At 35.6% G+C, this 23,373-nt stretch overlaps 1 protein-coding gene across 11 annotated transcripts in view; it reads right to left on the reverse strand.

Annotated features, from left to right (window-relative positions):
• The window catches only part of QKI (QKI, KH domain containing RNA binding), a 160,076-nt gene that overhangs the window by 59,600 nt on the left and 77,103 nt on the right, over positions 1 to 23,373 (reverse strand). For 5 of the 11 annotated variants that reach the window (XM_055714082.1, XM_055714083.1, XM_055714081.1 and 2 more), the window contains exon 4: positions 10,595 to 10,645. The exons of the other annotated variants lie outside the window; for them this stretch is intronic. In XM_055714082.1, the coding sequence (XP_055570057.1) occupies positions 10,595 to 10,645 (51 nt within the window). The remainder of the gene's footprint in view (positions 1 to 10,594; positions 10,646 to 23,373) is intronic. 11 annotated transcript variants of the gene reach the window in all.

Here is a 23,373-nt window from a genome sequence, read left to right on the forward strand (position 1 = left end):
AAACCTGAATGCCGTAGCCTTCTTGATTCAGACAGCTTTTTGAAGGGAAGTACCTCCATATTCTGAATCTCAGGGTACAAAAGACATTTTTAAATGAAGGCTTAGATCAACAAAACCTAATGTGTGACAGCAGACATTCCTCAGAGCATTCTCTAATCAGGAAATACAGACAGCAAGTGTATTTCAACTCATGACTCAAGTCCATTCATTAGCAGTCACTAATGAAATTAACTCCAAAACAACCTGCAACTGTTCTAAAATCACTTCTGCACAAACCTATCTGCTTCTGATTTTATGAGCATTATTAATCAGTATAAATCTGATTCTGGTGTTCAGCTTCAAGTGTTCTTTTATTTACCTAGGTATTATCATCAAGCAGGACCTATATACCATGCACTTTATACACACAAATAATAAATTACTCAGTTTATGGAGTCTTAACGTAACTTAGAATTTATTTTACTGATTGTTAACAGGATGTTAAAAACAAAATAGAAAATATATCTAGAATAGACCAGGTTTTATGAACTAGTTATTCTCCTCCGTGACTTAAAAAGGTATTTCTTAAAGCAGGATCAATACATCAGTAACATCATATTTTATTATACAATACTACTAAATTTGTTCTTCTAAGTACCTACAGATTCTTTTGTACATCTCACTTTTTACTTAAGCAGTACTGTAGTTGTATGATATTTTAACTTACCATTATATTTCTACCCAGGAGGAAGATTAGTACACCAGGGTACTAGTCTTGCTAACATGTGTCTCTATTCCACCCAAAAACTTACCAAGGTGTCTAAAATTCTACTAAAGTACATGCTGAAAGGCAAAATAGTCTTAAAGTGAAGTCTGATGCCTGTTTCTTAGCTGGGATTCTCAAACTAGGAGAGTTGAAAGTATTGACATCCAAAAGGATCTAAACTAATATACTTTCTAAAACTAGCTCAAGGAATAGCAACTTGAAGAAAACTGCTTTGATAAGTAAGTTGCAACTGCAAGAAAATGCAGGTAACAGTCCAGTGGTTGATACACTGGTCCAGGAAATTAAAATCAAGATCCTAGTACTGCCTTAGCCAAAAATGCACCAACATCACCACACTGATGTTCCAGGAGTGCCCTAACATCAGGACAAAGAAAGGCAAAACAAGGCACTTTCTACTTTACCCTTTAAGAAAGCAGGTCACTGCCCAGGAAGGGAGGAAAAAAAATTTTAGAAAAATACACAAAGGACTGGAGGCCCAACGATAAAGGATGTCACCAGGAGGTTCCTGTTCTACTTGCAGTTGTGATTGGGTAAAACATAAATAGCACTTTGAGGAGAACCTTTATTTTCAACTTCAAGGTCAGCCCCTTGATTTTTCCTTTTTCCCTTTGTATGGAACTTTTACCTCCATCTGTGCAATGAACACAAAAGATGGAAAGCATCATCAGAGCCTGTAGTTTAAAGATTTGGCAACTTATCGGAAATACCTGAGCAGTGGTTTCGCATTTCTGAGTACTTACTCATTTAAAAGAAAAGCACTACCACTACATCTTAGCTGTTTTTAAGGGGGAAAAGTATCCATTCGTTGGTTCCTCAGTCTTCTAGTCTGCACGTTATAGCTGTCGTAAGTATTTCTTTAAAGATTTTTCTTTAAATAGTTTAAAAAACCCACAACCAACCTCCAAACAAAAAAATCAAATCCCAAAACACTCTTCTTGACTGCAATTTGGACTACTGTTTACAGCATACTGAATTTTGAACGCTGCAATCAATTCAGTATATTAGTCACGAGCATTTACAAAAGTAAAGAAACATAGATTGTATTTTTCTATTGAATGGAGAATATGATCTGCTACAAAAGTAAGAAACATAGACTGTATTTTTCTGTTCAATGGAGAACATGATCTGCTTTTATGCTGGTAGTGCAATTTTACACTTTTTGAAACATTTTCTTTCCCATTTTGAAGCACTGTCATGTAAATTTCATCAACAGTAACTTCCCCAGATAACTGTGGCATCTGTTTTTACTGACTTTCAACCATTTTTATTTCCTCTATGCCTTGCATAGGTGCGATTGCTGCTTCGCATAGAAAGCCTGGTCAATGCATGAACACACCCCTGCTCAAAAATTTGAACTCAGTGTTAAATTGATCCATATCTCAGGTAAACTCACCCACAAACACCTGTGTTCTGGCTCTGATATGACAGGTCCACATATAAGTTATGTTGAACAAACCATGAGGGTCAAGAAATAACAAAATAAATGCACACTTTCCTTCTGATGCTATTCCTACTTAATCTATGCATGAATTCCAGCAATTTTCACTCATTTATGTTAGAAGTCTAAGAAACAGACAAAGCTACATTCATTCAAACATAAAAAAGGAAACAAAAAAAAGTTGCTTCTAATTTACTTTTTCATTTCGGAGTGATTTTACAACACTGTTAAAGAAAAGGAGGAAAAGAAATACAAAGAGAAAAAAATGTACTAGCTAAGTGACCTTTTGGAACTATCAGAAAAAACCAGAACTGCTTAAAACTTGCATTTTAATGCCAACACATCCACACACTTCTGCTGTGGTAATCTCAATTTGCCCATCACCTCCACAGTCCAGTGACTCAACCTCTGCTTGAAAAGCCAACCATTTTGCTTTTAGTGTTTCCTCAAGGATAAAGTGCATATATGCCTCCTATATGTATATGAAACATAGAAGTTATATCAATAGGGATTCCTCTGCATAAATCTTACTGAAGGTCTTAAGGGAGAATACTGTAAAGACAACTTTGTAAAACGACAATAGGGTCAAGGCCAATCCTTCACTTCTTTTAGTTACAAAATAATAGTAAGCTTTTAAAAGAGAGAACTATTTCTCCCCCATTTTCTCATGCTGTTAACGTTTACAATAATATGTGACTACTAAGCTCTTTAACATCTTTTCAGAAACTGCTTAACACTTAGTAAGAAAAGCAAAATTTCACTCACTCCAAATCTTTGCACAAAAGTATACAAAGATGTCACTACAGAACACTTAACAGAAACCCAGATTGAACATGTTAACATAACCTCAGTGTGCCAAGAAAATTGAAAAGTATGACATCCTTAAGCTGCAATGTAATAGACAGGTTTCAGATACAGTTACAAAACTGCACAGAACTACCAGCTAAGTTTAAGAAAAATCAAAAGGAAAGCTCTTCTCTATCCCCCCCTCCAAAACCCAATTGAAGTAAAAAAAGAACAGGTTCATTGTTTTTACTCTTTGTATGCAGAAAATAGTTAAGATCTCTGTTTAAGAACATGAACATTTACCACTGTTTCTTTAAAATCAGATTACTTGTAAAATAATACTGGTTTTATAGTAATATTTTATGTTTAGTAATATATCCTAATAAAAATGAATAAATATAGTAAAATTTTAGCTTTATTTTAGGACATTCTGATCTTTAGGCTTTTACTATTTGTCAAAGCAACTAAAATAGGACATTCATGACTCAAACTAAGCATACCTAAGTAGTAGTTAAGCTTCAAATAACTTCCCACCCATAAAGAAACTGTTCTTTCTCAGTGAAGTTTAAAAAAAAAAATTAAGAGGTAAAAAAAACATTCATCACTTCTGTTTTTCTAGATTGGTTCAGGGGCAGGTTGGGGGGACAGGTAGAGGAAGGGGAGTAACTTTAACACTTAAATCCGTGACACTTTGCCAATAGCACTTTACTGCTGGGCTACAAGAACATAGCAAAATGTGGGAAAGAAGCCATGCTCAGAAAAATAAAACTGTTTTTACTGCCAGGGCCAGGCTGACATGGCTGCAATGCTAGAGCTTTAGCTCAAAACCTGTATCTTACACTGCTTGGGAATGGCTCTTTCTGATCTAGATAAATGTGTAAGTTAACCATAACTGTGAGTTTTTACAAGACTACACACAGTCCGACTGCAAAAAACAGGTGGGAGTGGGAGCAATCAATGTTACAACAGATCTTGTGCATAAGCTGAAGTGCTTTGTGGAATCCTGACCTTAATGAAAAACAGGGTACCAGCACTGATTATACCTAATAACTTCACATCTAATATTTTTCTTATTTCCCCTTTCTTATTTCAATCCTTGGGATGAATCTGCCTTTTAAGATTTCCTCAAAGATGCATAATGAAGAGCAGGTATCTGAATCACTCCTCCGTCCTGTAGGGCTGCAGGGATGGCAAGAAGATCAAGTGCCTAGGCAGCTAAAAGCCATCCTGAATAATTAGATTCAAATCACTGCTTACACCGACAAGAAAACATAGTGCAAAACATACTTTTTCATAAGTGGTTGCTTAAATGAATATTGTTGGCTTTAGACCCAACACCTGTGCTTATAATTAGAACACTGATCTTACATAGCCACCTCAGAGAAAGAAACTCTCCCAGATCACAACTCAGAACTATTCTGACTTCTCCTGTATAGGAGGCTTTCTTCCATAGACCTCGGTTCAACAACAAAGCTGAAACAGTAACTGCTCACTCCCACCAAAACAAGTGGCTCCACTCCTTTCTCCTTCCTCTCGGCTGCCTGCAGAGTTCTTCCTTCCTCGTTGAACCAGCAACAGCTCTCACTGGGCCCTTTGAGAGCCAGTTTAAACACAGCAGCAAACTACTGCTGTCAGATTAGGTTTTGCCTGTTTAGCAAGCTGAACTGGCTCACTGACACATTCCACAAGCAGCAGACTGAGCACAAAGGATGGCACAGCCATATCCCTTTGCAGGAGGCTGCCAGCTGTCAGTCACACCTTCAGCAGACTGCACAGCCAGCCCAGCTGCCCCCCTGCCCCATCAAACTGCTCACAACAGGGGGGGTGAGGATGAGGGAGCTCCACACTTCCACTGCCTGACTTGCAACTCTGTAGTCATGTTGGGCACTCAGCAGCATCGCTTACATCAGACGTAATTTTACCGTAATACAGAAATTGCGGTTTAAAAGTTAAGTGTTCTCAAAACTCAGTTTCCACTCACTTCAAGTTAGGCGTGCAAAACAATCAACATTTTTGACTTCAAATGTTACATCTCAGTTGCTTACCTGAAATGAACATACTATGTCCCATTTATTTAAATAAGGGTGTGGCAAAAAATTAACCCCAAACACTAGTCACTCTCAGCACAGTGATTAACCCCAAAGAGAAGTTTAACTATACAAAAAGGTCGTAACTAGCAACCTTAATTCTAGCATCTGCTAATTTGAATTTACAATCTCAACACTGAAAAATGTGTAACTTCACAGGACAGATCAGCTGGGTTTCAGTGGCCCTGTTTCTCTCTGTTCATTACATAAGGTGCTTTTTTCTTTTTTTTTTTTTTTTTTTAAAAGCCTTTTGTAACCATTCAGGAGTGCTTTCAACTAAGAAATTATAATGTCACTTATTCTAATTTCTTTACACAGTGATTTCTCCCACAGTACTAAGTTCTAAAATTTACAGAGGCATTATAAGGATGCCTTGCATTTTGGATTAGAGAGGAGTGAGACCAAAAATGATGTTTAAAGTTAATTCTACAGCCAATAGGCCTTGTGAAACTCTATTACAGAAGGGCTTTGTCTTGGTGACCAGGTACTGTTAAGCAGGTGACTGCCCATAGTACTTACTCCAGTGCTTAGACGGTCGCTTGGCCCTGCTCTGAGTAGTGGCCCCTTCTACAGTCCACGGGTCTTTTGGAGAAGATAAACAGTCAGATTCATTGACTAATATAACAAACTCATTTTCCACAGAACATTATTGTTAAACAGATACTATGCTACAGGTGACATAAATTCACAGCACGTTACCACTGTTCACAACACACAGTGTTGTCCAGACAGGGTATGAGGTTCTTTACCAGTTGGAAACAATGGAAAAGTTAGATTTCAAAATCCATATACTAGCCAATTTGCTCCGTAGCTAGGAAGCTCACGAGTTAATTGTGATGTCTATTCAGGCTGAGCTTCCATTCATACAGGTTTTCTGAGGTTTTGTTTTTCCTTTTTTCTGTGTGTATGTTTGTTTTGAAGAATGGGCTATGTGAGCTTTGTGTTGTCGACTCTGGATACATAGTAATACTTTAAAGATTCATGGTAATACTTTAAACCAGTGCATAAAAAATAGCATAGTATGTTGTCGTCCACGATTTATTCAACAGTAAACTACAATTAGCAGTACAGTACTGAGTAGAACAGGAAACATAACATTTCTATAGTATTTGATACAGCATTATTGCTAAATGTTAGATTTTAACACATCTAATAATAGCAATCTAACCTTATATTTTATCCTCTATTCTCTTATTTGTTCTCTAAGCTACTAAACCAGCAAGTTTCCCCTAGAACTGTAATAATTTAATCTGATGGTGATTACACAAGCACATATTTATGTATCTTTGGGTTTTAATCATTTTACTCCCTCCTCCTGAAATAGTTCTGTTCTTTCCATACTTATTCAGTTGCAACAATTAGAAAACAAATTTATTTGCAAACAAATAGCACAGACAACAGTTCAAGACAAAACAAAGACAAGATACTAATGCAAATCAAATATAACTAACTTCTACTTTAAAAATAAAATTCTGTTATAGAACCCACAGAGAACTCCTCAAATATGTCACTGAGTACAGAGCTAACAAGAAATATTAGCTATTGAACTAAAGTTGAGTCCTTGAAAGAATTCAGAACTGGTGCCTCAAATGATCTCAGCACACAAACTTTCCATGTATTTCTGACTGAAACCTTGCACACAATCTGTAATTACATTGTTTTATTGCAGCAGTTGGCTCAAATTCTTGCTACAATTATATTGGATTTGACACACCCGAGTTTACTACCTAGATAACTCAAAATGTGACTGCTCTTCCAAACCTTCTTTAAGACTAATTTCACGTAACAATTTTATCAATGATGATGATGAAAACTGCAGAATGTGGAGTATCCAGCATGTGGCATGTGTTCTCAAGGCTAGATTAAAATGTAGTAATAGTCATGCCAGTTAAAGCACTGGCTGAGTGCCAGCTTGGCACCGATATTAAATGGCTTTTAAGAATACTGCTGATAATACATTAGGGAAGCCTTTCCTACAGTAGAGATACGATGGATCTTCAGGATCAGCATTCCCCTTTACCTCTCAGGTGACATCAATCCAGTGATTAAAAAAAAAAAATACATCAGTAAGCCAGTGGGTACTTCTCTTCAGCAGTGCTACTATAATGATTCATAGGAATTAGAACATTGCAACCCATCAGTACTCTCTGGTGGTTTTCACAAAGAGCTCTCTGGTCCTTCAATGAATATGTGCTTAAGGTCAGGGTATGGAATTCATTTGCTTTCTACACTTAATGAGCAGAAAACTGCAAATTATTCAGTTCATTTAAAATATGACACATTATCATCAGTTTTTTGATATAGTATGCATGCAACACATTTTAAATAAAAACCTTGTGAAAATATTTAATAGAAAAAAGTAATTTTAAGTGAAATAATTGAAATAACATTTCCGTAAAGGAGTAATTATGGAAAAAAAAAAATCTGACCATTTTAAATTTGAAAATAAAGTGTAACACAACCCTTGCTCATTACACAAACACAAAAGAAAGTGAAAGCTATTCATAATTTCAATTCGAAGTCAAATATCACAGTATTTACATTGCATATATGTACACTGGCCTCAGGAGAGAACATCTAGATATGCATCCTTCAAGATCAGATCCAATCAGCAGTCCTACAGCTGCTGTTTAGGAGACAGTATTATCCTTCCAAAAAGACATCTAGTTTCTCATGAACTTTTTGAATCCTGCAGGTTTTGGTAAAACGTACAAAAACATTCACTAACAGAATGTATTTTTTTTAAAAAAATCTCATTAAATAGTCAATCTGCTACCATTTTCATGTGCAAGATTGAGTAAAATTAAGCGCGCAAACTGAATAAAAACTACAATTAACCAAGTTATCATAGCTCCATTGAAAGTCACTAATATGAAAAATTAAGACTTATTTAATTAGGCAAAATTTCAAGTTCTGTTTTTTCAATACAGTGCCCAAAGTGAAGTACAGGTAGATCTAGCCGTTTCCTTCAGCAAAAATTAATGAAGAGAGAAATACAATGAATAAATACTGGACAGCTTAAAAGAACCACACAGAATGTCATTAAGTGTGAAGCCACAGAAGCCAAGTAAATCCTTGATGGGTTAACCAAGTCTGAAGACATTTAAACTAATTTTTAAAGGATTCCAGTACATTATCAGAAACATGCAAAAAGTTATTACAAAAATTAATGCTTCTACTCTCCAGAAGACAAGTTCCAAACTTACTTTGTTAGAATGCTCATTACACATGATTTTAGATGGCATACTTCTCTGCCCACACAAATATGAAACCAAAGTTTTACAGTTTAAATTAAGATACTTCTGAGTAACAAAATTCAAAGTAAGATGGTATGGCTGGGAAGAAAAGGTCAATACATGCATGCCTTTCTTACATTCTACAGTGGTTTCATCCATCTTAGAAAATAAGGCAGCATTGTGCACGAATTGAGGACAAAAATAATTACACGCTCTGCTCACATCCTAGAGAGATAGCTAGAAGAAAGGTGACTTCATTCTAAATGTTTCCTACTATCCAGGAAAGCACAACCATAATCCCTTTGTTCAAAATGCACTTCCAACAAACGACAAGGATTTATTTACTGCCAACCAACAGGTGCTGACCTCCCATTTCCTGACCTGGCCACCTTCCTTTCCCTTCTCTAACTGGCACAGGTATTAATTTAGATCAATGCAGCTTATTAACTGCTGCTTATTAACTGATAAAAGCAAAATCTTTTATCCCACTGAACTCACTCTCCCATTAGCTGACCAAAGTCTAGCTTCTCTCCTGTCTCCATTGTAATCCTTTAAACAGGGAACAGCACATTTCCCCCCACTTGCAAAGGACTAGTTGAGCAAAACTGTCCCAAATACATATAATCCTTTATTGTTATGAAACAATGCTAATTGTTTCTTTATTGATGATAAGGAAGAGGAAGGTAAAAAAAAAAACCAAACTCAAAACAAACTAGTTTCCTAACTAAATAGGTTTGAAGGCAGCTTTTTACAAAGCACTCATAGAAACATGGTAAGAATAAACAGCATCAGCATGCTAATTGTCATTATTATTCTCCATGTTACAATGGTAGGCTGCCAAAACTAAATCGTCTTTAAGTATTCACTATTACATTTTATCTTTGCACTGTTATTGTGACTTCAGAATTCATCCAGACGTGTTACAAATGAACTTCACTACTTACTTCACTGCGTTTGAACAGGAAGAGACAGAAAAAACACTGAAAAATTCCAGCCCTTCCCAAAAACCAGCTCTGATATTTCAACAAGCGTACAATTTCACAATTATGCTTCCTAGTTCTCAGCTAGCACCCATCTAGTATGATTCACAGTCAAAAAATTCTGATCTGTTTCAGATGTCTGCATCTTTAAATAAGATTAAACACATTAAAAAGTTCAATAGTGGTAGAGAAAACAGGTATTTCAAACCTGTATGTTCCCTATTGTGTGTGTAAAAAAAAAAAGTTGGGACCCTGTATTTATCATGTGAAGATGTAAAAAGCATCACCTACACAGCACACCAAGAAGCCACAGGAATCCAGTTCAACTAATTCAAGAACCACTACTGCACTTTGTCTAAAGCCTGCAGTCCCACAGTGGCTTAAGCTATTCTAAATCGGCGCTGCTAGTCCCACCTTGATGTACTAAAGTGCTTACAATCCAGTTCATGGTTCTCAAAAGCTACAGGAAGTTTCCAGCTTTAGTCTTCAGCTGACTTAGCACTGAAGCAGGTCATCATAGCCACTGAACTGCCATAAGGAAGGGAGAAAGTATACCCAGCCAGGGCTGTGCAAGTGGTACTGAACAGCAAGTGTTGACTTAAATTGTCCTAAGAGCAGCCCTGGAACTGCAGCCTGAGATACCTGAAGGAGTTGAATTTTCTGATGAGCAATAACACTCAGAGCCCCACTGATTTTTTAAAACTTCAGCAATACTGATGGATAGTTCTTTCCTGTACCTCCAATATAGCCTTCAGAAAAGAGCAAGAACACTAATTTAAGAACACTGGTGATGCCTTCTGGAAAAACTCAACATGAACTTTCAGAAATGTCCCCAGCACAGAAATAATTACAGGTTTAGACCCAGTCCATAAGAGGTTGTTGAACTGCCCTTAGTGAAAATGCTGAAGACCTGATTTGAACATCCATAGTTGGAAACAGCAAATACTAGCCACTTTTCTTAAAAAAACCCAATAAAATCACTGTGATGAATCACCCAACAGAGTCTACATTTTGAAGATAGGTTCAAGAGAAAAAAAATAATCAACAATTATTATCACAAAAATCTTACTAATGTTAAACTTGTAAACTTCTACACCAATTGGGTATTGTAACAGCATGTAACTGAGGTGAAGCCTGTCTATAATCAACAAAAGTTTAAAGATATTTTTTCCTCACATCAAGCATACAAAGCAAATCCACCATTTAGGGGAGGTGAGGTTGAGATTCCTTTTCAACCTTAAATTATAGGTGATTTGCAAAAACTTATTGGAATGTTTACAAGTAGTAAAACATTTACTTGCCTCTACCTCCAAAACTGCTGGATCATGGTTTTCTCTGCTCTTAAAGGAGACCTGAAAAGCAAAAAAAAATTGGGCTTGTGCCCTATTTTGCTTCTTTAAGATGTTTAAGAGAGGCATGAAGAGTTGGAATTCGGGTTTTTATTTTATCCTGTGATGGACACAATGTTTTCCTTCTTGTTTACATTTGAGATCGAAATCCCAAGAAGCCATAATATAAGACAACCTGGTTAAGGGAAAACAATGCAAGAATCAACAGAAGCTAAGTCACAGAACAAAGAACAAACTTCAGTTTTCTCCCCCTAACCCCCACCTCCAAGATCTACGTCATTTGACTGATGAATAATACAAAATCCCTTTCCAGAGTATTCTTGCACTATCACTACTGGTGATTTGCTTAAAAGAAACAAACAAACAAAAAATCAGTTAGAAATTTGATTGAGGTCATATTTTAAAATTTTAAGATAAAAAGCTATCAGAAAAAAAGCTCAAGTCCTTTTCAGGGCCTCTTTATGTTTCAAAATAGCAAAATAAGTAGAAAAACAATTTTGAGAAGTTCTTTGCAAATGGGAAAGTGGGAAAAAAAAAAAAAGAGCTAGCTAGCTATAAAAAAGGAGACAAATATGACTCTCTTACGCTACCAACATGCCCGTAAGACAGTTTGTACGCATGAGATAGCGATGCAGTTATCAGAACATGAAAGCTGCTGCAATGTTTGGTTTTTTTTTTTTAGAAAAGTGCATTTTATCTGACAGCATGAGGCTGATTTAGAAAAAATGAGCAAAGAGGATAGTTCATTTAACTAACACCCATTACTGTTGGGGCTACCATAATACCTCATTATTTTTAAACAAGATAGGATAGTACCATGTAATCCATTCAAAAATTGGTTTTATGCCCCTTTATTCCTTCTGCCCACACTTCAACTATGTAATTACTTTATATGAAAGAGGAAAGTCCCAATTTTTTTGGTCAACAGGGAAGTGTTGCTAATGAAAAACATGCAGTCTTCAAGACAAACAAAAGCAGGATGCCTAGAGCCAAGAAAAATATATCCAAAGTACATTAAAGTACATACTTAAAACACTATTATGAGAAGTTGCATTGCCTTCACATTATCTCTCATAGATACGCTATGCTCAACCAGCACAGGGTTGTAGTCAATGTTTTAAGTCAAATCAGTGAACTGGCTGAAGCTCCATATCATTACATACATGGAGTGTGATCTTGCTGAAATGCTAAGCCAGCATGAGAAACCTCAACACCGTTCTCCAACAAGTAAGTATTTTAGTTTGATATACTCAGATAGGAACACCTGGTGTCACAAGATACAGTTTAATAAGGATTCATTTCAGGGACAATGCTAGCTTAAGCAACTTAGATAACGTGAATTCTGCACAAGAGTAGGCCAAAGACCTAGGCATCTTTTACCCTAGGTCTGTTTATCCACTTAGCTCTCTGTGCATTATGAACAATTACGTTGCTTCTCCAGCTGCAACACGCAGCAGGCACTGACTCAAACAGTACTGGCACTGGATTAAATGTTCCAGTGTCAGAATTCAAAGGTGGGTCGTTTTTAGTTTATTGGTGTTGGTGATGTTTGGTTTTTTGGAGGGTGGGTGGGTGTGTTTTGATGCTGGGGTTTTTTGTTTTTTTCCTTCCACATATGAACCATAAGTAAAGAATGGTTGTTTTTTTTAAAAAAAGGAAAAAAATCATCTTTCTTTAATATATGAAAACAAAGTATTTGAAAATAAGTTAAAATTAAGAAAATCAAGTTCAGTTCTGAAAAGTAACCTAGAGGTCTACAAAGCATAGGAATCCAGGATCATACACAAGATTATTTCAAAGCTATGAAGAAAAAAAAAAAATCACAAAAGTATAATGTTTTCTACTTTTTGTTGAACAAGGATCTTGTTCCAACTAAAATGTCTTACTTTACTGGGTAAAATTAATGGCAAAATAGCATACTAAGAATTAAAGTAAGAACAGTTTAATGCAGACACTCATTTATATCATATCATGGAATGTGAAAGTGAAGTTTAACTCTACAAATTAAGTTTATTTAACAACTAGCTATCACTGAAAATAGTGGTCCTGACTCTGCTACTTCCCCTGAGCTGCCTCTGCTGTTCAGACAATTGTGCAGTGGCCAATTTAAGAAACTCACAAACTCAACTGACTTCCAAGGACGCACATGAAACAGTGGAAACAGATGTCCTAAGGCTTTTAATAGGAACTGACCATTAGATCAATCTAAACATAGTGCCATAACACTCACAGAAAACCTTCAATAATTTGTGATAGTAAGATTTTCTCCTTTGAGGACTCACACTATGATTAACTTACAGAGCTCAGGCATTACTCTGCTTAAAAGTGCATGAGCCTTTTCAATCCTGCATAATTTAACAAAAATGTAAGTAAAGACCCTTTGAATTAAATTCTGATTTAAGGACATCTGTCTTTATTTCAATACTCATTATACCACCCATTTAAAGAAAAGTGTACTTATACCATGTCAAGTTCTCTTTAAGACTACCAAATACATGAATGTAAAAAAAATAAATCTTACTTTAAGTAACATTTTTTAATGCACTTTTTGCTATGCAACTTATCGTACCCATGCAACTACTCATCCTGATACCCCTTCTACCTAAGCAACTATTTCATACAAAGCATTAAATCTCATTTAAACGGTAGGGAACAGAAATAGTGACTGAAAGATTTTTGAGAAGAACTGAAAATTAAATCAAAGTATCCCAGCTACCAGTTTCAAAGCTATTCTCCACAGTAACACACAGAAATATGAAACAAATGTATCTTCTGCTGTAATTTAGTAAAAATGTCTAGACCATCTACCCAAAATTCTTGCTGCAAAACCACATGGTCTCAGGAAAAGGCACCTTCACTAAAAAGTGCTCAGAAAAGTCAGAAAAAAATATCAGAAAGAGTTGCTGATAGTAATTTAGTAAAAATGTCTAGACCATCTACCCAAAATTCTTGCTGCAAAACCACATGGTCTCAGGAAAACGCACCTTCACTAAAAAGTGCTCAGAAAAGTCAGAAAAAAATATCAGAAAGAGTTGCTGATAGTTGGATTTTTTTCTCTCCTCTGTTAGTAAAGTATGTTTTAACTATTTAAGAAACTAAAGTACTACTCAAGGTTTTCAGTGCAAGTCATGCTCAGCCAAGCGTACAGTGTAACCTCTGCATCTTCCTTGTTCCACCTCCAAACCTTACCCTGCAGGCAGGATTAATAAGATGTATCCCACTTTTCTAAGTAGAACATCACATTCTTGTAATGAGGATAATAAAGTCTGAAACCAACCACAATAAAATTTTAGTGACTCAACTGACTTAGTAGACAATATACAACTCTTTAACACACCAGCACTGAAGCTCCACAAGGCAAGAAAGGGATGCATTGCAGTTGCAAAGTAAAAGGTAGGCACAGCTCATCTTCCATGAAGAAAACAGATCATCAGAATAAAACACACAGAAAATCAATGTATGAACAAAGCACTTTAAAAAAAGCTATCATCTTTGCAAAGCAAGATGTGAAGTGTTTTTATTGGGACACTTGAATATATAAAATGTTTTAACAGCTTTCTCTAACATAACACAACATCCAAGATAATGTACCTATTAAGAGTTTTAAAACACTGCCTCACCTTAGGCAGAAAGTGTTATACCATTTCTTTGCTCTTAAGATAACAATGAATGAATTCTTAAATTTGATAATCAAATATTACATAAAAATGCCACACAGATTCAAAAACACAGGCATGCAAACAATTTTTCCCCATATACATACAAAAGTACAGGCACTAAGAAAACAAAGAATTAAACTAAGGAAATAAAGTTTGCACCGTATATATTCACTGAGAGTCCCAAAAGCAGCTGAATGAACTCTAAATAAGCACATATATCTGAAACTCCAGGCACAGGAATACAGGAATAACTAGTACACACAGCTCCATACTGAGCTTTTCATTTGTGCATTTCAAATGTTTCCCTCCTGTAAAGGAAATGTGGGTTTTTTTGGGGGGGTTTTGGGGTTTTTTTTGTTTGTTTGGGTTTTTTTGGTATGTAGACACACACAGTTCTGTTAGCCAAGCCATCCCAGGATACTGAAATCCATGTATTCTACAAGTTCTGTATATCCTAATATTCACTCCCACCTCCAAGCAATTATGTAGCTCTTAACACTAACCACTGTAACCGCTGGTATGAAGACACAGTGAACAGACTGGAATTCAAACCAGTGTAAAAATATCTAGTTTGAGATATATAAAAATTACTCTTCTCAGTTGCAGAAAGCAAGAAACTATTTATCATCATAGAAAACGTACTTGTAAAAATCAGAGATAAATCAGCATTTATAGATATGTTTAGAAAAAAATGCCTTCCACTACTGTTGTCACTATTTTGTGGAGACTTAATACCTTATTTTTGGTTTTCTCCTGACCTCTCAGGCCTGATGTTGTTAATCTCAAACTTGCTGCAGAATTTCATTTCCTGTTGCCTATATAATGCAATCATGCCTCACTTCCTTTTTTTCTCTTTAAAAATCCTTCAAGACAGTCTCAAACTTGTCACACAAGTGAACATACCTTTACTTCTTTTCTTAAAACAAACAAAAAAAAATCTCCCAAAACCCTGCTAAGCCTGTCTAAACTAAGTTTTTCTAAGCTAAGGCCAGTAACAAGACACACAGCAAAAGCCCAGTAATCTAATCATTACAACTTGTTCCTGAATACTCTTCTTGAATTCAGGATTTATGAGGCATTGGCTACTACAGAAGTGCCCTATTCCCATTATGGCCAAAGCAATACAACAAAAAGCCAAAAAAACCCCACATAAAAAAAAAACCCCAACCCTACACAGTTAAAAAATTTTAGTTCTCTAAGACTGTATCTAGTCAAACCATACCAGAGCCCCAAAATTTTAGCCTGATTCTCATCAAGAAACTATTTTCATTTTAACATATAGGAATATATAAAATCCATGATGCACAATGCCAGATATGGGGGAAAAAAACACCCTTTTAAATGCAACCTGATTGTAGAATTGTTACGTACTTCAGTAGTATACGCACACAGTGTACATAAGGAGAATGAAAGTTTCTGTGATTTTTATAAAACTTTGATAAATTCAATGTTCCATTATACTATATTGAAATTTTATTCAGTATATCTTACTGTTATATCCTTCTTTTTATAACTAAGCTTAACTCCAAGTCATTTTTTTTCTGATTTCAGAGACTTTGACCAGAAGGAATAGTCAGGATCATCTAATCTGGCCTCCAATATATCATAGGCCATTACTTTTCAACAGAAAAATAACTTCTCTGACAGTGGTCATTACAAATTAGTTTAAACCATATCCAAGGTTTTAATAACTTGAATCTGCCAATATATGGAATTAAAGGTTACTTCTATTTGGATTATTCACATTTTCTTGAGAAGAATTCTGAATCACTCAATCTGATTAAAAAAAATTAAAATCTTAGCTTTGAGGCACAGACATTCCAAGGGCTACTGGTAAATTCTCCTTACTTTCTTCACGGCAAACTTTGAATTTATAACCCGTAAGAAAATTACATTCTTCTCTCAACTATCCAAATGGCTAATGAAAGGGTGAGAGAAGATAGAGAACATCAATATCACCACTATCTACTTCAAAATCTGATGTAGTTCTGCTCAGAATGACCTCAGTAGAGAGAATACCTCAAATACCAGATGCATGGAAGTACATTGTTATGCTGCTAAAAGGTGGAAGTGTAAGTGTGAGACATGCTCTGCAGGTCCCAACTATAAATAAAATACCATTCATGTTTTCAGTGTTTTAGTTCCTGATCCTACCATAGGCAGGCTCTGAGCCTGCTGGAAATTATGATTAATTGTGTACATCTGCAATAAAAACAAGTTTTATGACATTCTTTCAGCACCACTGTTTTCATCAGAGAGAAAAAAGCATGTTTATCAGATATATATACATGTATATATATATTTCAAATGAAAAGCACCATCAACTCAGATGATGGGGGGGGGGGGGGGGGGGGAGAGATAAAGGGGCTGAATTTTCCTCACAAGGTCTGTAAACCTTGTCATCAGGATGCCTAACAGCGTTCTTATAGACGACTATACATAGAGAAGAAAGTCAACTCTCAGCCTCTAGATTTTTCATGTCCTAAAGCTTCCTGGTAGAAGATATTTGAGGGTTTTTTTTCAAAGGTTACCAAGATAGTGAGATTTTGCTATTTGAATAAGTGTATGAATTCACACATGTCTGTCCAACTTAAAAATGAAATTCAAGACAAACTGTCAATGGGGTGAGTGCAGAAAATTACCTGATATGTTAATTCCAGCTGGCATTTTTCTAATGGAAAAAAAAAAAAAAGTGAGTCTGGAAAAGAGGATTTCCACTCAGTCTTAAGACTTAGGAACCTCACTCTAGTGCAGTCAGATATACTGAAATTTCCCCAAAAGGAACTGCAAATCCTACAACAGTGAAGGATGTAAAGGGAAAGCCTGCTCATGCAAAAAGGCTCTACAGGAAAGGCAACTGATAAAGGAGAAAAAGTTCCTTTACTTTTCCACATTTTAACACTGCAAATAATTTCAAAATAGAAATTTTCCCCTCTGCAAAAAGATCTGCATGTAAAGATTATGTGACAATTCATTAAAAGCAGATTAATACCTATTCAGAACTGAGTATCACACCATTATTTTTAAATGTTGTATATGGAACTAGGAAATTTCTCTAAAAGAAAATACACGAAATAGTTCCTCAAAAATCTAACTGAAATGCATAATAAAGAAAATTCTCAAAAAACTAAGTATTTTCAAGTCACCAACGTCAGTGAAATATAATCAGAATAATTTAATTTAAACAGAAAAATATGATAGACTCATCTTTGCTTTACACAGAACAAAAAGTACAATATATCCATTTAAAACTGATCGCTCTGGAAGAATGTAGTCCTTAATTTATCTGAAGTTGGGCTTTCATACTAAATACATAAAAGTTTAAGTAAGCCTCAACAAACCAGCTTCAGTACTAGAAAAGCTATCTGTGACTTGACAGTGTGGGTTGCAACACTCACCTAATAAAGTGAAACGACTATTCAATGAGCATGTCTGATCATAGAAAACTGTCTAGTCACTGCAGAAGCTAATCCTACACAGATGAGCTAACACAGTTACACTAATACCATATTGCAGTACTGATATGTCCTGAAATAATTCTACTAACCTAAATGCATCTCAAATTCATATTCCACTTTTTTCACAGAGCAGAAGAAATAAAATTGGAAAAAACAGTTGAAGAAATGGACAGAGATCATTCCACTTTAAAATGCCAGATCATAAAACACCTTTATCAAATTCTTATTTAACACTTATCACTGTTTACTTTGTATGAAAGCAGAATTGTGTGGCGAGTAGGAACAAATTTACATTTATTTACTTTATGACTTATCTAAAGAAAATGTAATCAATAGTCATGTGAAAGTTTATTGCTAATTATATACAATTAAATACTTCCATTAAATTTTTCACTTAATATGTCCAGAAAAACATTTACTTCAAAAGAAAAACAGATTACTTCAAAAATATGCCGTTTATGAGGTTTAAGTAAGGCATTCTACAGTTTTCTTTTTGTAAATCTTGATAAATTCATGTAACTAAAACTTTTTAATTTTTTAACCTGACTTTTTACTGCAGTTTGCTTGCATCCTGTGAGGTTACGAAGTTCCACTAAGAAACAAAAGCTAGCTTTCCGCTCTTTAACAATGACACTGTTTAGGTTTTCAACGAAACAAGAAAATCTTTCAAGTTTTCCACACCTTTCAAAGCCTTTTAAGGAATCATTTTATCTGCAATTAGTTTGGGTTTTGTTTAATTCTAAGATTATATCTAAAACTAGTCACGACCCCTAACCATTCAGTAAGTGCAATATGCCTTATTAAAAAAGTTTATTAATTGTGCCTAATTACTGCAGGTCACCAATCTCACTTTCTACATGTAACCTCTATTCACCTATCAATTGAAGCTCTGGAATTCTAGTGGAATTACCATTCATTGCCATATCCATGGAGATTTTCAAAAGAATTTTGTGTACACGCTGTAAAGCTGTTAGAATAATTACTCCTTTTCACTTACTGTTTCACATTTTTGGCCAAATTAGTCCAGCATCAATCAATCAGCTTTCATTCCAGAATAGAGCTGTTCAAGCTTGTTGAACACAGACCTTCCAAACTGGTTAAGTAAAGCAACCAAGCTATTCCTTAAGTTCTTCGGAGGAATGAAAAAGCATTCAAGTGTTACTTAACAAAAACCTTACCTTTTCTTATTGTCTACTGATGTATTTTATAATTTACAGTTTTAGACTATTATTCAGCATTGCTACCTCAAGGAAACAAAGATCCACACAGATTACCAAGTCTCTCTTCATTAACTTCCTTGCCTTATTCCTCCCTGTTATTTCCGTTTAGATAAGCAAAAAAGAGCTGCTACTTCAGAGAATCCTGTATCAGACTGAAGAGTCCCCACCCAAAATACTGCATTCAGGTTTGTCATATACTTAAGAAATCTAAGAGGAAAATATTAAGCTGACTACATAATCTTACAAAATCAGATCTGAGGACATTTCTTTATAAAATAACAGATACTAGCAGAAGCTGAGAAAACCAACTACATTAGAAAACATGCTTCAAATATTTGGAATAGAAAAGATCTGACAAATTTAACTTTTATAACCCTCATTTTCTGACATGTAAGTAATGAAATAAAACTTAAAAAAGAAAACATGAAATTAGTACCCATGGGAACAGATACTTCACACAGAGGAATGACATGTGACAGGACAATGCAAGCATCTTCCTGAATGTATAACTTCAACATTATAGTTAAGGATTTTTTATTCGTTTTTACTAATAGTGGCTACGTGCAAGATTAAAGTGTCAAAGAATTAAAAAAAAAAAAACCAAAACCAAACACCAACCCCCACCACATCAAAAAGACAAAACTCGTTTTTCTTTACTGTCACTACATTCGGGGGGGGGTGGGGGGGGGGGGGGTGGGGGGGGTGGGGGACCAAAAAACCAAAGCTGCCTCCTAACAGCTGAAAAAATCCTGTTAATTTTCTTCACCTCACGTCTTCCTCACCAGATAAACGAGGGCTTTATCACTGTTTAATACAAGTTTTAATTGAGTACTGTCACTGGTGGGAAGAAAAGTGCGGAACCACTACTTTCCGTATCAAACAAAGCAGGTAATTAACAGCTATTCTGGCACAATCCCTTATCACTAAAATACACAACACTGTTAAGTTCTCTCAATGCCAATGCTTTGCTTCAACAAAGGAAAGCTGATGTTTCAGGGTCACATTCACTCCTTTAATACACAGGCATAAATTTACCGCTCAGTCAGACACCTATAATTAAACACAAGAAGAATATAATTCTAATATTCAGACAGTCTTGCATATGAGTGGGATATTTCTCCCTGTAAAGATGATTGCCTTTCATTTTTTTTGGTTTCAAGTAGCTACAGTTCACTTAGTTTTGATTACATAGCAATTAGATATGCAAATACAAGAGATCTAAAAAAATGCTTTTTCAAATGTCAGATTGTAAGCAATCAAGCTTATTCTTTTCTCCTGTACACACAAGCTATTCATTAAATAGCTATTGTCTTAAAAACATTCCAACAGATTGCATTTATCAGGGTTTTAGAAGCAAATATGGGAGTGCACGTTACCCAGAACACAGCTCATCAGGGAATGAAAACGATCTTACAATTAATTTAATATATACATGATAGTGGTTAACTAAGTTGGAACTCTGTATCACATTCTTTGGGCACTTTTCCCACTACTGTTATTATCAATACCTAAGCTCACTGCATCTTCAAATTAACAAGAACCCATTAGTTTCTATATTTAATGATACTGTGTAGGTAATAAATTTCACTGCTAAAAATGCAGAATTATTGAATATATATATATATATATAGTATATTGAAAGTAAGTTCCTATAAAGATAGTCACTATGAAACCATGTGGTTAGTATAATTTTGGCAGGAATAGCTATGTTCACACACCCCCCTTTTTTTTTTGAGGTGAGGGCCCACAGACCATGTGCTATTAGAAGTGCAGACTTGATCTCATGCACCTAGATCACATATATGAGAGCTCGGTTATTTGCAACACAATTTGTGAGGCCTGTAGAAGTGGCCCACAGTTTCAGACATCACTGACCACAGGTTAAAATGGTGGGAAAGGATGTTTGGCAGCAGTTCTGAAGAGCCCAGAAAAACTAACCACTGCAGTATTAGATGGACTACTAGTCTATAAAATACTGTTAACAAAAACTATGGTCTGCCATTGAGAGTTCAAAAGCTTGCTCTTGAAACACTCTAGAGAGGCAGGAACAAAATGGGATGGAGGCACAGACTGGTTAGTTGTTTCTCTAGATGAAGACAAAATGACCTCAAAGTTAACAGGAGGGGGGAAAAAGGGTCCCTAAAAGCAAGCTGGTGAATTCAGTGACTCAGCTGTGAGGAAACAAAGAAAGCTGAAACAGTTCTTTCTTAAAGGCTTAGCTTTCATGGCAGGTAACTGAAGTAAATAAAATGCTTTCCTAGTTGATTCCATGATTGCCAACCACCCTTCAAGATGCCTCTCACAGGAGCACAGATTCTTTTTCAAGGTCAGGAGAGCAGCAAAAATTACAAGCGATGCCTGATTCACAGTTCTGTTTAAAAATCTGAGGGAAAAAAATAAAAATCAGTTTAACTCTGAAGCCCAGCTATAAGCCCTGAAATGTTCTGGAAACTCAGACCCAAGGATAAGCTGGAAAGGCTTTTTACAAGAACTGACATTTATGAGCTAACAGATTAATATGTGTGACAAATTATTTGACATTTTGAGGGTCTTCAAATTTGCTTCATTTTTTTTCCTTTAAATGTTCAGCTTGATTTTATCTTTTCCTCCTCTTGCAATAAAGGAGCCTTATTTAACTAGTCAGTAAGGCAAGACTCACTGCCTGTCAGCCTGCTGCTGTTGCCCATGCAACGTTTATATCCCTTCTGTTGCTTCTTTCCTAAGGGTCACTATAAACAACTTTTTGAGCAGCAAATGTAACCTGAGTATTTGAACTCCTACGCACTATAGCCTGACATAAAGAATGATACTGCTGACAGGGGAACCCGAATATTCCCTCCCAGTGGTGCCCCTGCAAACACTTCCCCATCTATTACGTGGTGCTCCAAGGAAGACACTGGAAAAATTGAGTATCCCGCTATTGCGGAAGGCCAGGATCTGAAAAACATACTCAAAATGCCATTCTTGCCAGTTTCTGCATCTGGCAAGACTGGTGGTACAGCATCATCTAGTCAAATTCACTATACTTAATACTCCAACTTGCAAAACCAGCCAGTTGAGAGTGGATTTAATAGTAACACAAGTAATAGTCCACATATGACTAATTTAAAACTATTACACCTTATTCTATCTAACTGGTAGATTCTCCTACTGTAAGTACAAAACACGTATTCAATTAGACCGCAAATAGGTCTGAAGCCTGCAGTGACCAAATAAAACCAGACTTCCTTAAGAGAACCAAAACACATAATCAATAGGAAATGTGTTTTTCCCTTCAAACCATTTATTTCTTCAGGTGTATACAGAAGACACGGCAAATTCAAAGTATCTGATTTTTCTCAGAAATGGAGAACTGGGTGGGTTGTGTGCTTTTTTTAAAGAAAAGGTTAATTTTACTTCCAAATTAACTATTCCAGAAAGTGCATTTCAAGCTAAATCGAACTTATAATTTAAAAGGCTGGATACTGAAAAATTCCACAAGTCAGGCTGCAAAAAACAATTTTGGCATTGGTAATACCCTTGTCTCCTCACAACATATTGACTAATTTCCAGATTAGCTTCAGTATTTCAAACTGCATTAATAACTATAAAATTTATCACTTATTTTGGCTTGTAATACAGCTCAAGACCTTTTCTGATTAATGATATGAGTCAGCATGAGTTAACAGATTTAAGTTCTAGGTCTTTTTGTCAGTCAAAATTTACACGAACATTCAATTCCAGTGTGTCAATTTGAAACATAAATGATTGTTTCAAAACCACCTCAAAGACTGCTTGGTCACTTGAAGCTCACTTACTCACTAGATGGAGAGTGAATACATCATGTATTACCAACAGAAAACAACCTATACTTTTATCTATTAAAATGTATTCTGAATCTTAAATTTCTTTGTCAACTAATAGCTTTTAGTTCTTCAAATTATAAATTACAGTATGTTTTGTTGGTTCAGCAAGCTAGTTAAAACAAAATATCCCCCAAGACCCCCAGCAACCTAAATATTAGATTTCCTTGAATACATATGGTTGGAAATATGTGGAACATTTGAAATCAGTAGTACTGCATATTTTAAATGGCTCCCAAATAACTCTGTCAAGTGGATCAATTAAATTAGTCAGGTACTTCAGGTTGATTCAGACAGTTGGCTAAATGTGGTTTGGCATTCCAATCCTTCAGCGATGTCTGACAGCCAAGGAATCATTAATTGTTTCTGTACGGCTGCAGGAATAAACATTCTGGATAATCATTTATAAAAATATTCCAAACTGTACGCAAGTGGTGACAGATTTTGTATTAATGTGCTAGGGGTCCCATCTTTCAAAAAACAAATTCTTCCTTACTCAAGACAAACATGCAGTTGTGAACAGTGAACAGCAGCTTTCCCACAGAATGGACG

The sequence above is a fragment of the Falco cherrug genome, chromosome 6 (assembly GCF_023634085.1).
Source record: "Falco cherrug isolate bFalChe1 chromosome 6, bFalChe1.pri, whole genome shotgun sequence".
NCBI lineage: Eukaryota > Metazoa > Chordata > Aves > Falconiformes > Falconidae > Falco > Falco cherrug.